The 15,748-nt window shown below is 33.5% G+C and overlaps 1 protein-coding gene across 2 annotated transcripts in view; it reads left to right on the top strand.

Moving 5' to 3' along the window:
- Nucleotides 1–15,496, top strand: part of LOC149804409 (zinc transporter ZIP9-B-like) — a 64,425-nt gene extending 48,929 nt beyond the window's left edge. The window contains exons 7-8 of one of the 2 annotated variants that reach the window (XR_016415607.1): nucleotides 1,330–14,317; nucleotides 14,369–15,496. Coding sequence is in view for 1 of the 2 variants with exons in the window: in XM_089939931.1 (XP_089796057.1) it covers nucleotides 1,330–1,575 (246 nt within the window). In the remaining variant the exon portion in view is untranslated. Of the gene's footprint in view, nucleotides 1–1,329 lie in introns of both variants that reach the window. The other variant, XM_089939931.1, reaches the window with a different exon arrangement.
- The last annotated feature ends 252 nt before the right edge of the window (nucleotides 15,497–15,748 follow it).

Here is a 15,748-nt window from a genome sequence, read left to right on the forward strand (position 1 = left end):
ATCCAGCTTAGACCTAGAAATAATTAACTTGAAACATCCAGCTTGGACCTAGAAATAATTAATTTGAATCATCCAGCTTAGACTTAGATATAATTCTCTTGAATCATCCAGCTTAGACCTAGAAATAATTAACTTGAAACATCCGGCTTAGACCTAGAAATAATTAACTTGAATCATCCAGCTTAGACCTAGAAATAATTAATTTGAATCATCCAGCTTAGACCTAGAAATAAATAACTTGAATCATCCAGCTTAGACCTAGAAATAATTAATTTGAAACATCCAGCTTAGACCTAGAAATAATTAATTTGAATCATCCAGCTTAGACCTAGAAATAAATAACTTGAATCATCCAGCTTAGACCTAGAAATAATTAATTTGAATCATCCAGCTTGGACCTAGAAATAAATAACTTGAATCATCCAGCTTGGACCTAGAAATAAATAACTTGAATCATCCAGCTTAGACCTAGAAATAATTAATTTGAATCATCCAGCTTGGACCTAGAAATAAATAACTTGAATCATCCAGCTTGGACCTAGAAATAAATAACTTGAATCATCCAGCTTAGACCTAGAAATTATTGAGGAGGTAAGTAATAAGCAGTCAAACATTTGATTATCCATATATTTTTGCATACTTGGATGAAGAAGTATTAATAATATTTGTCAACAATATATACATACATATATATATATATATATATATTTGTTCATGTTATTTTCCTTTTTGGTTGCTATGGTAACCTCAAATACATGAGTTTTGATGACATTTTTAATGTTAGCAGTCTGCTTACATGACTTTTGTACAATTTCACCCAGAGTTTTAGAAATTTACTTGGAATTGGCACCATATAGTCATTATTGTACTGAGACATGCAGTAAACACACACTCAGACAGTAAATAATAGTTTTGCAGACGTTGTACGGATTTGGCTTAAGAAGTCTGTTGTTCTCAATCAACTTCGTGTATACAAATAGTTAAGTTCAACACAATTCCACATAGATGACAGTCATGCAGAACCGTTCCAGTTAAAAGTTGTCTTTGTTTAAATCCCTCTGGTGCATATTTGTTTTAAAAGTTGACATTTCCATTCAATTCAGTTCATTTCATTTCATTTACCTGAAGCATGGAGATGTTTCTCACATGCATGATACAAAGTCAGCTAACGATAGTATACGTTTCATCATAAAGAGAGAAACTTCATCAAATCATTGTGACTGATGCTTTCAATAGATGCATATGAATCATTATTTATGTATACTGAATTATATCTTTGAATTGCATTTTTGAGCATTGCTTAATTACTTATTTTTGGTTCTTTTGCAGAAAAGTATGGAGGCCCTAAATGATCAACATACAACTGGTATAGCCATGTTGTTTAGTGCAGGGACATTTTTATATGTGGCTACAGTCCATGTATTACCTGAAATCTCCAGTAGTCACTCTCGACATGTGGCCCAAGACGGTACTGTAGTTATACATGAGCACAAAGGATTTACAAAATTGGAACTCTTGGCGATAGTTTTTGGAGCTCTCTTCCCTGTGATATTATCTCTAGGACATAAACATTAAAAAACTGGAGCAGGCATTTAGTTCAACCATTAATAATGGGCATCTATTTCTTCATTTGTGTTGGTATATGAATTTAGAAATGCCTGTTTATGTAGGTTTAGTTTAGTGTATGGGCTTGAAGTTATGTATATATTATTTGTATATGAGGAAATAAATTTATGTACTGTATTATCGTCATTATTATTATAAGTGATATTTGATAATAACAAATACCATCAAAAAATGTGTTGCAGTTAGGAAACTTGCGCTGTAAAATTTTTTATTACATGACAAATTTTAACATATTATAACATGAAAACATTTTGAATTAGATTGATACATAACAGTCCAAAGGTTGTACTTCAATAAGTATTCAGTGTAGAATTAGCATGAATTCAAAGACATTGTCTTAAACATTGTGCTGGAAGAGCTGAATACTACCTGTTGAATTGAATTCATTGGTAGATATTCATGTTCAGTGTATGATTTCTGGTATGCAAATACTTTTGGGTTTAATTAGACATGTATAATCCAACATATCAAGCCAAATCTTGACATTTAGTTTTCAGAACTTGAGGATAGAGTGAACATATTTGTTTTTGGATGTTTTTACAATTTGTTAATATTTTTCCACTTTAGGTAATTTCTACCATATACAATATTTACAATGTTACATTCTATGTGTAGCCATGTATCTCCATTACTACGATATTGGATATGTTGCATCATCATCAGTGATGTATGTTTTTTAATGTCCACATTGACGACTAAATTCGGTAAATTCGTTGTACCATCAAAGACAGTATTGTAAATCTGAAATGGAGAAGTATGTTCAGAAACAGGTACTTTCTCAATCTTTTCTCTTCATCATATTTATGATCTTGCGCTTTCTTGTCATTGTCTAATTACCAACTTGCACACCTTCCAAGAACTTTCCCACAGGTGCACTGAATGTTTCATCAACAACAATCTAAAACAACCTATTATTTGGAATAACTCGGCATTATTTACTGAGTCAGTCAACAGGACCTTTCTATTTGAACCTTATGGCACTAGCCTGATATTAGTGCATTAGGCCAGATTATCAAGCTGGTTATGTGTTTATGCTGAGTGTGTATAGAGTACCTGTATTGACGTGTCTTTACAACTATGAGCTTTCATTATACCTTGTAAAGTGTAGGGTTTGGCAGTTAGTACATTAACACATAAACATATCAGTTAAATCCTGAAAAGAAATGCCATCCCAATTGGTATTAAATACATTTGACACAAAACTGCTTGTTAACATATAATAGGGGCTGGCATACACTTTTATTGATCCATTGGCTTGGAGGGAGGGTGCTGAGGTTTCAGTGCTCCATTGATAAATTGACTGTTCTTGGATTAGTGTTAATTTCAAGCCCTGTTAAAGTATATAAGAGTGTTCTGTAGTAGTTAATCCATATATAGCTCTCCTTTAATAACTTGTGCACTGTTGGGTCAAAAAAAGTTGACTTCAGCATAAATGAAGGTTTAAGTTACCATGGGACCTAAAAGATATGGGGCAGGTTCAAGTCATCAAAGGATCCGAGAGATATAGGGCAGGTTCAAGTTCCCAAAGGACCTGAGAAATATGGGGCAGGTTCAAGTTACTAAAGGACCTGAGAGATATGGGGCAGGTTCAAGTTACTAAAGGACCTGAGAGATATGGGGCAGGTTCAGGTTACGAAAGGACCTGAGAGATATGGGGCAGGTTCAAGTTACTAAAGGACCTGAGAGATATGGGGCAGGTTCAAGTTCCTTAAGGACCTGAGAGATATGGGGCAGGTTCAAGTTACTAAAGGACCTGAGAGATATGGGGCAGGTTCAAGCCACGAAAGGACCTGAGAGATATAGGGCAGGTTCAAGTTCCCAAAGGACCTGAGAAATATGGGCAGGTTCAAGCCACGAAAGGACCTGAGAGATATGGGGCAGGTTCAGGTTACGAAAGGACCTGAGAGATATGGGGCAGGTTCAAGTTACTAAAGGACCTGAGAGATATGGGGCAGGTTCAGGTTACGAAAGGACCTGAGAGATATGGGGCAGGTTCAAGTTACTAAAGGACCTGAGAGATATGGGGCAGGTTCAAGCCACGAAAGGACCTGAGAGATATGGGGCAGGTTCAGGTTACGAAAGGACCTGAGAGATATGGAGCAGGTTCAAGTTACTAAAGGACCTGAGAGATATGGGGCAGGTTCAAGCCACGAAAGGACCTGAGAGATATGGGACAGGTTCAAGTTCCTTAAGGACCTGAGAGATATGGGGCAGGTTCAAGTTACTAAAGGACCTGAGAGATATGGGGCAGGTTCAGGTTATGAAAGGCCCTGAGAGATATGGGGCAGGTTCAAGTTACTAAAGGGCCTGAGAGATATGGGGCAGGTTCAAGCCACGAAAGGACCTGAGGGATATGGGGCAGGTTCAAGTTCCTTAAGGACCTGAGAGATATGGGGCAGGTTCAAGTTACTAAAGGACCTGAGAGATATGGGGCAGGTTCAGGTTACGAAAGGACCTGAGAGATATGGGGCAGGTTCAAGTTACTAAAGGACCTGAGAGATATGGGGCAGGTTCAAGCCACGAAAGGACCTGAGAGATATGGGGCAGGTTCAGGTTACTAAAGGACCTGAGAGATATGGGGGGGGTTCAAGTTACTAAAGGACCTGAGAGATATGGGGCAGGTTCAAGTTACTAAAGGACCTGATAGATATGGGGCAGGTTCAGGTTACCAAAGGACCTGAGAGATATGGGGCAGGTTCAAGTTACTAAAGGACCTGAGAGGTATGGGGCAGGTTCAAGTTACTAAAGGACCTGAGAGATATGGGGCAGGTTATATGGTTTAATACTCATCTTATAATCATGTTGGAAATAATTGTCAACAGATAGCTTTTGCTAAGAAAGCTGTTCACTTAATTGCCTTCATTTTCAACATAACCAATGTCAGAAAAATCATTAAATAAATTATTCCAAGAGGTTTAAGCATACCTAACATGTAAAAGAGAAAACTGTGTATTACATCATTGCTTTTTGCATATGATTGTTGATACATTCATGCATTATTCTTAATTAAGAACAAAAGAATATTCGTTATTTTTCAAGGAAGATGGGCATACATTTTGAGAAATAGATACATCAAAACTGGACTTATTATTGTTCCATTAGTAAAATAGTGACGCTGTGATTTTATTGCAAGTATTAGTGCTTGGTTCCCTTGCAGTTCTTCATCACATTTGCAAATGAATGGGATGAAGCCCTGATTAATGTTAGAACCCCTGATTAATGTTGTATACTTTAATTATCGTACTTACATAGTAATATTTCAAACATTGTTTGATTAGTCAGTTGAAAAGAGTGGACTGGAAAAGAGTGGACTTAACACATGACTTTCATGCCTTTTACTTTTTTGTTATTCTGCCACTTTTACATGATTTGATGCAAAAATCAAGGGTCATTTTAATATTTAAAAAGTAAACTAAGAACAACATTTTTTGTTGTCATCTCAGACTCATTCTTGTTCCTTGGGCAATTAAATTTGTGGTTTGTAGGAACCCAGAAATGTACAAAAATTGGTACTTCCCTTAAATACAAAGAAATACAAGGAAATTCACACTATTGCTTTCAGTTGTATCAACATGTGATTTTGTTCTATGATGCTAGTGAACATCTAAGACTTGATAACACTTGTTGTGATATCAGATTTAGGCCAAAGATCATAAACTGTAGCTTCAATCCGAGATTGAGTTTCCACTTCCAGCCAATCAAAAACAATCTTCTAAATGTATTATCCCATCTTTCATATAATTGAATCTGCAATCCTTAGCTAGAAATCATACATCCACAAGATCTTGGTCAAAATTTGCTCTAGATTTCTGTAGTCAGCATTTAAAAGTTTGCCTGTCATATGTCTTGTGTTTTTCTTGAGAGACATATTCATCAGATTTGCACACAAAAAATTGTCCATTTTTTCTTCCAAGGTAAATTTAATGTACTGTTTTATAGCATATGTGCTTGTTAGTGTTGGCACTGTAACGGTTGCTTTTTGCTCTTTGTGTCTTTATCTGTTGCGCACATGTATAGTTTATACTGTTACAACCAGTGTCTTGTCTTGTTTATACTGTTGACTACACTGTCTTCAGTTTCCACATGCATTATTTTCCAATGATGTTGACTTTGGGGTTGGAATCTACTCTGCCATTATTTTATCCTTAACAATATTATCCAGTCATTAACTGTAGTTTTCAGCCATTAACAATAGTTTTCAATCAAGCTGTTTATGCTTCTGATGCCATTTAGTGATTAGAATAAGTCTGTTTTAAAGACTGAATTTTAATCCCATGTTCATGATGCGCTGAAGTTGACCACTTGGCTCCTGATGGCAGACCTGCCAACCCTTACGATTTTGCTGTAAGTCTTATGAAAATTACCCTTAAAATACGAACTTACAGCATACAAGCAAAAACTATGGAGAAATGATCATTGCTGAAAATCCAGATAATTGGTTCATCTGTGTTTGATTTGGATCCAGGTTTCATATTAGAATTAGTGAAATTAGTCAGAGAACCAGACTAACTTTACAGCAGCACCCCAGATGCTTTAAACTGCACCTATTTTTTTCATTTGAAGTGTCTGCATGATCAAACTTGATTATATTAAAAAAAATTAAATGGTGTCCAGAAAACAATGTATGTTTAAGACGAAAAGGAAAAATAAGCCTCTAGAAAAGTGTTAATAATCAATACAGAAGAATAACAAGGAATATTCAGATTCTTGAGAATAAAAGCTGGAAAGGACACGATTACCTTTATTGGACATCACGTGCCAATTTGAGTATGTCTCGTGGCAGGAGATATAGTTGCCGTCATCATGTGAAATGGAAAAGAATTATGTAAAGTTGAGAAATAGCAACAAGCCATTGAGTTGCCTAGGGTTTGAAACTAAACTTGTGCAACTGTACTAATGGTAAATAAAGTCAATGTGTACTTTACAAACTTTTCAGTTGAACATAATGTTTACTGTTGCTGCGTCGAACTTTTAATTATGTTTTCCAGCTTTACAATAGCAGTTATTGATATTTTGTTACACCTTACTGAAAACTGGTCAATTTTATGGAAAAAAATCAACTGCCTTACTGAGACAGACTCGTTAGGGTTGGCAGGTCCCTGATGGCTCTCAGTTTCACTGTTATAAATATTCTTACGTTTTAGGCTCTTTTAAACAGTTACAAGAAAAGAGTGAAAACAAGCTTTGTAAAATTTAACAAATAATATATTTCCCTCGAAAAACAGGGCAAAAATAAGAAAAAGAACTTAAGGTTTTACAAATCAAATCCAAAAATAATCCAAGAATAGAATTAAAAAATAGAAGGCCTAGTAATAAAAAGTCCTAAATGAATCTGAGTTGGAATCCTGATAAAAAATCCAAGATGGAGGACAATGATGTATGCTGTTGTCAGTGTTGTCCTGATGTGTCAACAGTTCCTTATTGAACCACATAAAATAATATTCCAGTTTTGAATTTCAAGTAAAATTTCAGTAAAAGTCTTTGACCAGGAATTATGTATGAGTACTTAAATATTCCCAGGGAAAAGAATTAATTCCATAAAATAGAATTTCAACTCAAACTGGTCACAACAAAACACCTATAAGTGCTAATGGTTTATAGCCCAACTGATGAAATTCTCCATAGAAAAAGGTTATACACTAATTTAAGATGCAAAACAGATAGAAGCTTTACATGCCTAACATCACATACTCACAGTATAGCCTTGATTTCATGTCATGAATCTACACTAAAAAATGATGAAAAATATTAAATAAAAAAAGTTCTTTACTTCAACTCATACTGATTCTGAATCAAGGTCAGGAACTAGGTCAGCACTAGAGACAAAGTTTCTATTATTAGAGTTTATGAAAAAAAACCAGGTCAAACTGAACTGAATTTGTGGAAAATGTCAAATCCAGTAAATATAGTTTTATATATATATATATATATATATATATATATATATATATATATATATATATATATATATATATATATATATATATATTGTTTTATCTGGCTTAGTATTAATGAAACTCCACAACTCAAGTGCATACAGATTTTGATGGTGTACAATAAATAAAGTAATTGAAATACAAGATACTTTTGAGTAACGGGTCATTTAAATACAGATGGCAGTTAAATTTGTATAGTTTTTTTTGTAACTATTTAACATAATATATATCTTATGATAAAGATAGTTTTGAGTTTGAATGCGCATTGAAGTTGATCTGTTTTTTTTTTGTGAATAATGGGTCTGAGAACCATGGGAGCTACGTCCTTAATTGATTGACAGGCCTGGTGTATGTGTCTCACTGCATTGGTAAAGGGTTCCTGTACCAAGGAATAATATTTCAGAATAGTATCATGAAAATTTGGCCCCATTTGGTATGATATTTTCCCAGAATAATGGGTCTAGCCCCATTTTTAATCACAGTTTGCTAACATATTATATGACATTAAATCTGGATGTATAATGTTCACAATTCATGATTATTACTTGTCAGATGTTGAGATATATTGAGGATGTACTGTACTGATTACATCGTTTCAGATTCTGTAGCAAATATTGATTGTGAAAAGCATACTGCTAGGTTGCAGTTGTAATATTAGCTTCCAGAATGTTCATTTGTTTAATATTTGACCTGGTTGGTATAGGTCTTGAAAAACTCTTGAATATGTTATCTGTTGCTGAAAAATTCATGACAATTTTATAACAAAAAAAGTGGGGAAAGGCCCTGGAAAAGGAATTAAATTTTATCCTGACAGCCATTTAAAAGCCCTTGAGCTTTGCTTAATTTGACTTATTACAATTAATTCTATGAGTTTTACATAATACACTGTATGGAAATGCATATTTTGTCACTAATTGATCACAATGCCCAAATACTTCCAGATTATAGACTTCAAAGGGGACATGTCCATAGCAATGTCAAAGGGAATAAGTCCATGGCTATGACAAAGGGGATTAGTCATGGCAATGTTAAAGGGGACAAGTCTATGGCAATGTGTGTATTGTGTAATAAGCTACTGTATTTTTGGAAACATGGGGGAGTATATTTATTATTCACATAAAAGAAGTAAAATACAACAGTAATTATCAGGACCTTTGGAATCCTCTGAAAAGACATCGATAACTTCGTTTTGGAAGAGATCCTGAGAAAAATGTGATATCAGTCAGCTACAAATGATTCTTCCCCTCCAGCTGGATCAAAACCTATCTGGGCCAGATCTCCCACCCAAGCAATCACAGTTAAAACTGACAGTTTTATTGAGAAGGCGGAACCCTGGGCAATTCCATTCAGTCAAACTGTCATAAGAAAGATCAAAGGAAAAGTCCCAGGAATTAAATTATCTGGTAAAAAAATAGAATAATATGGTAGAATCCCAGAAGATACAGTACAGTGATTTGATAAAGTACACAAGAACATAGAGAATTAGTAATGACAATAACTTTTGTTAATGGTACCATTATTGTTGTTGTGGGTTTAATGCCATTTTTCTGTACATCACAGTCAATACAAAGCAGCCAGTATAACTAGTGGAAAAACTTGGGAAGAATCACAAACCCATGAGAAGTTACTGACAAGTTTTCTCACATATTCACATTGTCCAAGACCAAGACTCAAAGACATGCAAATGGATGTGCCTTTATTATATAGGTGTTGGTGCTTGTGTTTGAAGACAAACTTTTCACACTTTATTTTAAAATTTGAAAGATGGACTTTACCTAAATACAGTGCAGGAGATTTCAGAATTCATTGTTAGATGTGTCAATTCTTCCGTCCATCCATCTGCTACCAAATTTGTTTTTACACAATAACATGAGTTGCCCTCGATCTACAGTTGATATATATTGGGACGGCTTGCACTTGGCGTAAGGAAGAATTCTTTCAAATTTGTGCTCATAGTGCAAAGGTCAAGGTCACTGACTGAAAGGACAAAAATCATTCTACACACTAACTTAGTTGTCATTAGTACATTTTAATATACATATTTTTACAACACAGCTAATTAAATTAAACATGCAAGTCTTTATTAGTACACTTGACTGCAAGAAATTGGAAATAGATTCGATTTACTTTGGCTACTGGGGGGAGAGTATCCCATAGGTTGACCATATTGCTGATAATAGCGTTGACCAAATTGATGATGCATAATGATTGTAGTATTTGATAACATTGCTACTCACCATATGTCCATCCACCTCTACCTTGTAGTGTGACTACCCATTCATTTCTTGTAATACTTCAGCTCTGTAATCAAGTTTGGATCATGTTGGCAGTTGATTGTATTTTAGCATGGTTAAAAAGACAACATTATGTCGTGGTGCATATTTAATTTCGAACATGTATTGTCTAACAGACATGTATAAGCTTATTTTTTTAATAGTTTTATCATGTGTCATTTTCTTCAGATTTACAGTTATATTTATTAGCTTATATATTGGACCACTATGATTGATGTTCTTGTTTAAAATCTCTGCAATCGGTCAACACAAGACCTATTCATAAGCTTTCCTATTCAACCATATATGATTTCTGTTTGTATTTAACATTTCAGTAACCAGTCAACTCAAGGCCTATTTATAAACTTTCCATTTGACCACTATGATTTCTGTGTTTATGATTTCTGCAACCAGTCACCACAAGACCTATTCATAAACTTTCCTAATTGACTATTATAATTTTTGTTTGTGTTTAACATTTCTGCAACCAGTTAACACATTCTGCAACAATTTGGTGTTTACACACACACACACACACACACACACACACACACACACACACTACTAGTTACAAATGTATCTTTTGAGAATTTAACAGACAAATGACCCTTCTCAGGAAATTAAAATGAAAACTTAAATGGTTCCAATTAAGTATACAGTTTATAATATAAGCTTTCATACATCTGTACATGTGCCTTTTAAAAGTTTCATTTTACTCCCTTATTTCCTGGCAAAATCAATACCTTTTGTTTTTCTCTTTTGTGTGTGTGTTACAATTTTTTTTTTTTAAATGACCAGATTATTGGGCCTCTTAGTGACTGTTTCACACTTTCTAGTTTCTTTCTGTTAAAAAAAATTTGTTGGTTTATGGCATAGCAGCACATGAAGGTTCTTTAGTGCCAAGTCAATTAGAGTAAAATGCATTGCCCAGTTACATCTCTCAATAGCTGATCTTGCTTGATCCATTGGTTGGATTTAAACACTCAAAATTGTCCAATCAGACATTTTCATACCTGTGTGTAAATTGTCTTATTAAACATTTTCTTACCCATGTGTAAATTTTCCTATTAGACATTATCACACCTGTGTATAAATTCTTATTCAACATTTTCATACCTATGTACATTGTCTTAGACTTTATCATTCCTGTGTATCATACCTGTGTGTAACTTGCTCCATTAGACATGATGCTTTGTCTAATTTGTCCTTGCAAACATTATCATACCTGTTTAAATTATATTAGACATTTGCATACCTGTAAATTGTCCTATTAGATATTATCACAACTCTGTGCAGATTGTCCTATTAGACATTTTCATACCTTGGGTAAATTGTCATATTAGACATTTTCATACCTGTGTATAAATTGTCCTGGTAGAAATTTTCATACCTGTGTATAAATTGTCCAGGTAGAAATTTTCATACCTGTGTGTAAATTGTCCTATTAGACATTATCATACCTGTGTATAAATTGTCCTGGTAGAAATTTTCATGCCTGTGTGTAAATTGTCCTATTGGACATCATACTTGTGTGTAAATCGTCTTCTTAGACATAATCATACCTGTGTGTAAATTGTCGTATTAGATATTTTCAAACCTATGGTTAAATTATCTTATTAGACATTATCATTCCAGTGGTTAAGTTGTAATATTAGACATTATCAGAGCTGTGGAAATTGTCCTATTAGACATTTTCTTACCTGTAAGTAGTCCTGTTTGACATTTTCATACCTGTGTGTAAATTGTCCTATTGGACATTGTCATACCTGTGTGTAAATTGCAGTGGTTATCAAGCCTGTTTAAATTATGTTATACGTTATCATAGCCATGTGTAAACTGTCATATTAGACATTTTCATACCCGTGTGCAAATTGTCCTGTATGACATTTTCATACCTATGTGTATATTGCCATATTACACATCATACTTGTGTGTAAATTGTCTTATTATACATTATCATACTGGTGTGTAAATTGTCCTATTGCATTATTATACCTATGTTAAAATTTTCATGTTGGAAATTATCATACAAGTGTGTAAATTGTCGTATTAGACATTTTCAAACTTATGGTTAAATTATCTTATTAGACATTATCATTCCGATGTATTAGACATTATCATACCGGTGTAAATTGTCCTGTTAGACATTTTCTTACATGTAAGTAGTTCTGTTAGAAATTTTTATACCTGTGTGTAAATTGTCAGGGATTACTGAGCCTGTTTAAATGATCATATTAGACATTTTCATACCAGTGTGAAAATTGTCCTATTAGACATTTCCATACCTGTATGTAAATTGTCTTTTTAGACATTATCTATCGTGTGTAAATTTGCCCCATTAGAAATTATCAAACCTATGTTCAAAATACCATGTTAAACAATATCACAGTTGTGTGTAAATTGCACAGAAAATGTCTTCTTGAAGCACCATATCTCGGTTTACTTTTCTGAATCTATTTTTTCATATTTTTTTCTCAGAATAAAATTTATCATAGATTCTCACAGACTCTCTTCAATAGAAGCCTGATCAGTAAGTCAGGAGTGTTGCTTTCACAGTGCAAAGCTTCACTGGCAGTCCAACAGAAGGACATTTTAATACTTAGGAAAGTAGCATGTTAAGATTTAGAGAAAATGTGTAACATATGTGTGTTAAAATCCTTGTTATTTTGAATAATTTTATGGTATAACATACATTAGAGCACCATTATCTGAAATAAGTTTCAAAATCAAGTTTGTAATAGTCAGATGAGAAAAATAAGCATTGTGTTTATATAAATATTATATATACACAATATGGTATGATCTAGCTTAAGGTAGGGAAGGTTGTATTATTGTATTCCAGGTCACAAATAATTCAGAGATTCTTGATTGTTTCAATTGTCTTCAGTAATTATCTATAACTCACTTTGTTGGTCTGTTTATAATCAGCATATTCTGTTTGCATGAAACACAAATCTCACCCATTGTGTTTGTTTTTGCAGATTTATCTCCCATAAGCTTTATGTGTGTGTGTTCTACCAATGATTGTGGAACTGTATGTTAATTTGTGCATTTTAATGAACAAAATTAAAATAATCAGGGGTCAGATGATAGCGTAAATTATTTATTTCAAAATTGTTTAAAATTTAAATCTAAGTAGGTGTGGATGTTAAACTTTTAAATTAGGAATCTTTTTACTTTTTTATTTGGAATTATTTCAACCTTGCTTTTTTATTCTTTTGTTCTTGAGTGCATTTTTTCATACATTGCATTGAGAAGGGGAAAAAACAAAAAACCTATTATTGGTATTAATGCCCCACCCCATCAATGAGAGGGTCTGTAGTGTAACCCATCTGTCTGTCTGCCACCACATCTGTGACAGGGCTTATAATGTTACCCTTGTCAATCTGTCAATCCACCACATTAATGACATGGCCCATAGTGTTACTGTAGGGTAGTGTTACCCTTGTAAATCTGTCATTCCATCACATCTGTGACAGGGCTTATAATGTTATCCTTGTCAATCTGTCAATCCACCACATTAATGACATGGCCCATAGTGTTATTGTAGGGTAGTGTTACCCTTGTAAATCTGTCATTCCATCACATCTGTGACAGGGCTTATAATGTTACCCTTGTCAATCTGTCAATCCACCACATTAATGACATGGCCTATAGTGTTACTGTAGGGTAGTGTTACCCTTGTAAATCTGTCATTCCATCACATCTGTGACAGGGCTTATAATGTTACCCTTGTCAATCTGTCAATCCACCACATTAATGACATGGTCCATAGTGTTACTGTAGGGTAGTGTTACCCTTGTAAATCTGTCATTCCATTACATCTGTGACAGGGCTTATAATGTTATCCTTGTCAATCTGTCAGTCCATTACATTTGTGACAGGGCTTATGTCATGCATGCCCAGAGGTATAAGCATAATTATTACTAATATAAGTGGCCAAAAGGCATAATCTGAGCATCAAAAATGTTATCTATGTATTATATACCATAATTACAGGAAACTTAAAAACAGACATTTTCACTGCTAACCTGGATCTGCAGGTGGTTAAAATCATTGTCACAAATCAGCTAAATCCATATGGATTAGTAACAAAATACAAACATGAAACTAATAAATTATTTATGTACACCACTCAGTTTTACTAGTCTACATGTCTACATCTCACTGAATGATCTTAGAGTCAGGTCCTCAAATTCTGCAGTGATCATGACAATATGCTCAGTTAGAATGCTGTATTACATCACTCTTGAATTCTTCTTTCTAAATTTGTGAAGTGTTATTGAACTTCCATTTTCTGATCCAACATGTTCTAAGTTTGAAAAAAAACACCTCTCCTCTTAACATTTTTCATCTGTAACTAACTGTTTATTAATATATAATGAATCTATGAGGCAAGTTTCAAACTGAAGAAACCTCTGTTTTCTTAGAATTGTGTCAAATAAAGTTGCTATAAATAGAAAACAAGGAAATTACATAGAGGTCTATGATGGACAATGTATTATAAATAGAAAACAAGGAAATTACATAGAGGTCTATGATGGACAATGTATTATTACACTACTTTGCACAGTAGGCTAGTATTTTTTAAAATAAAATTTCTCAAATTTATATGATGTACAGTACCAAAAAATGATAATAAAAAGGAATAATACATCTTTTAAAAATTTTTTTTTTTTTTTAATGTACCCAATAAGTGTAAATCCATATACAGGGGACAATAAGTCATAATAAGGTGGAAAAAAGCGTAATGATTACACCAAAAGCGTAATGGTTGGCATGTATGCTACAGTGTTGCCCTTGTTAGTCTGTCAATCCAAATAGGTTTTGCATTTGTGATTTGACGTCTATATTCCATGAAAATATTCAGGTCTTGTAATTTCGTCATCTGTTTCTTTTGTGCCATTATCTGTGTTTTTCAAAAAATCCCAGAAAATTCATGAGATAATACATACTCTGGAAGGTTCAGACCTTTGTACTAAAACTAAAACTTGGTACATGTATGATTGAATGTGACCATTTTTCGTCTTATTATTATTATTTCTACTCTGTTTCACACCATTTCACAATCATGTCATATTTACCAGAATGAATGAGAAATTAGGAAAAGTGCATTGACATTACCAAAATATCTGTAAAATAGGTATAGCCATTTAACATGAGTGAGGTAGGTTTTTTTTTTTTATGCAGTAGACTGCATCAGCTTTCCTTTACAAAGAGTTCATATATTGACTACTATAAAAGGATGTAATTAAAGTGATAATCTGGATTATAGCATATAAAGACTTTTTATTAAATATTGTTCCCCTCTAAGGTAGATCAGATTCAGTTTTAGTCCTTCGTTACACCCTCCACTATCACATGGCTTTTGTCTCAATATATGTTATCTTCTAAATAATGATAACTGTTAAGTTTATTTATTTTTGTCGCATAAAAATCTTTGGAGAAAATATAATTTTGGTGAAATGACTTACAGGGTCTTATAAGCCCATATTATTTTGTGCAAATATTGAATATTTAATTGTTCACTTTGGGATTAGAAACTCAATGTTGTACAGATTTGATGGCTGTATTGTTATTCTATACATCGAGTGGAAATGTTATACTGAGATTGTTGTATACAGTATATATGGTTGTAAATAAATAGCTCATAGTTTATAAGACTCCTTGTTTCCTTTTTTAAATGATCACGTAAATCATCAGCAAAACTTCTGTACAACTTTGTCCATACACACCAATAGGAATATAAATAACCTTTATTGTTTGTTGTTTTGCTTTTTATTTGTTTCTGCTACTCTCCAGTGGTGCATTATAAATTCTCTCATTTGGAATGTAATATTTCATTTGATAAGATATTAAATGGTAATAAACAATTAGTTCATTTTAGTCCATAAGGACAGTTAGTCAAATTCA

This window comes from Sinohyriopsis cumingii, chromosome 2 (genome assembly GCF_028554795.1).
Source record: "Sinohyriopsis cumingii isolate HCF-2022 chromosome 2, ASM2855479v2, whole genome shotgun sequence".
Taxonomy (NCBI): Eukaryota; Metazoa; Mollusca; class Bivalvia; order Unionida; family Unionidae; genus Sinohyriopsis; species Sinohyriopsis cumingii.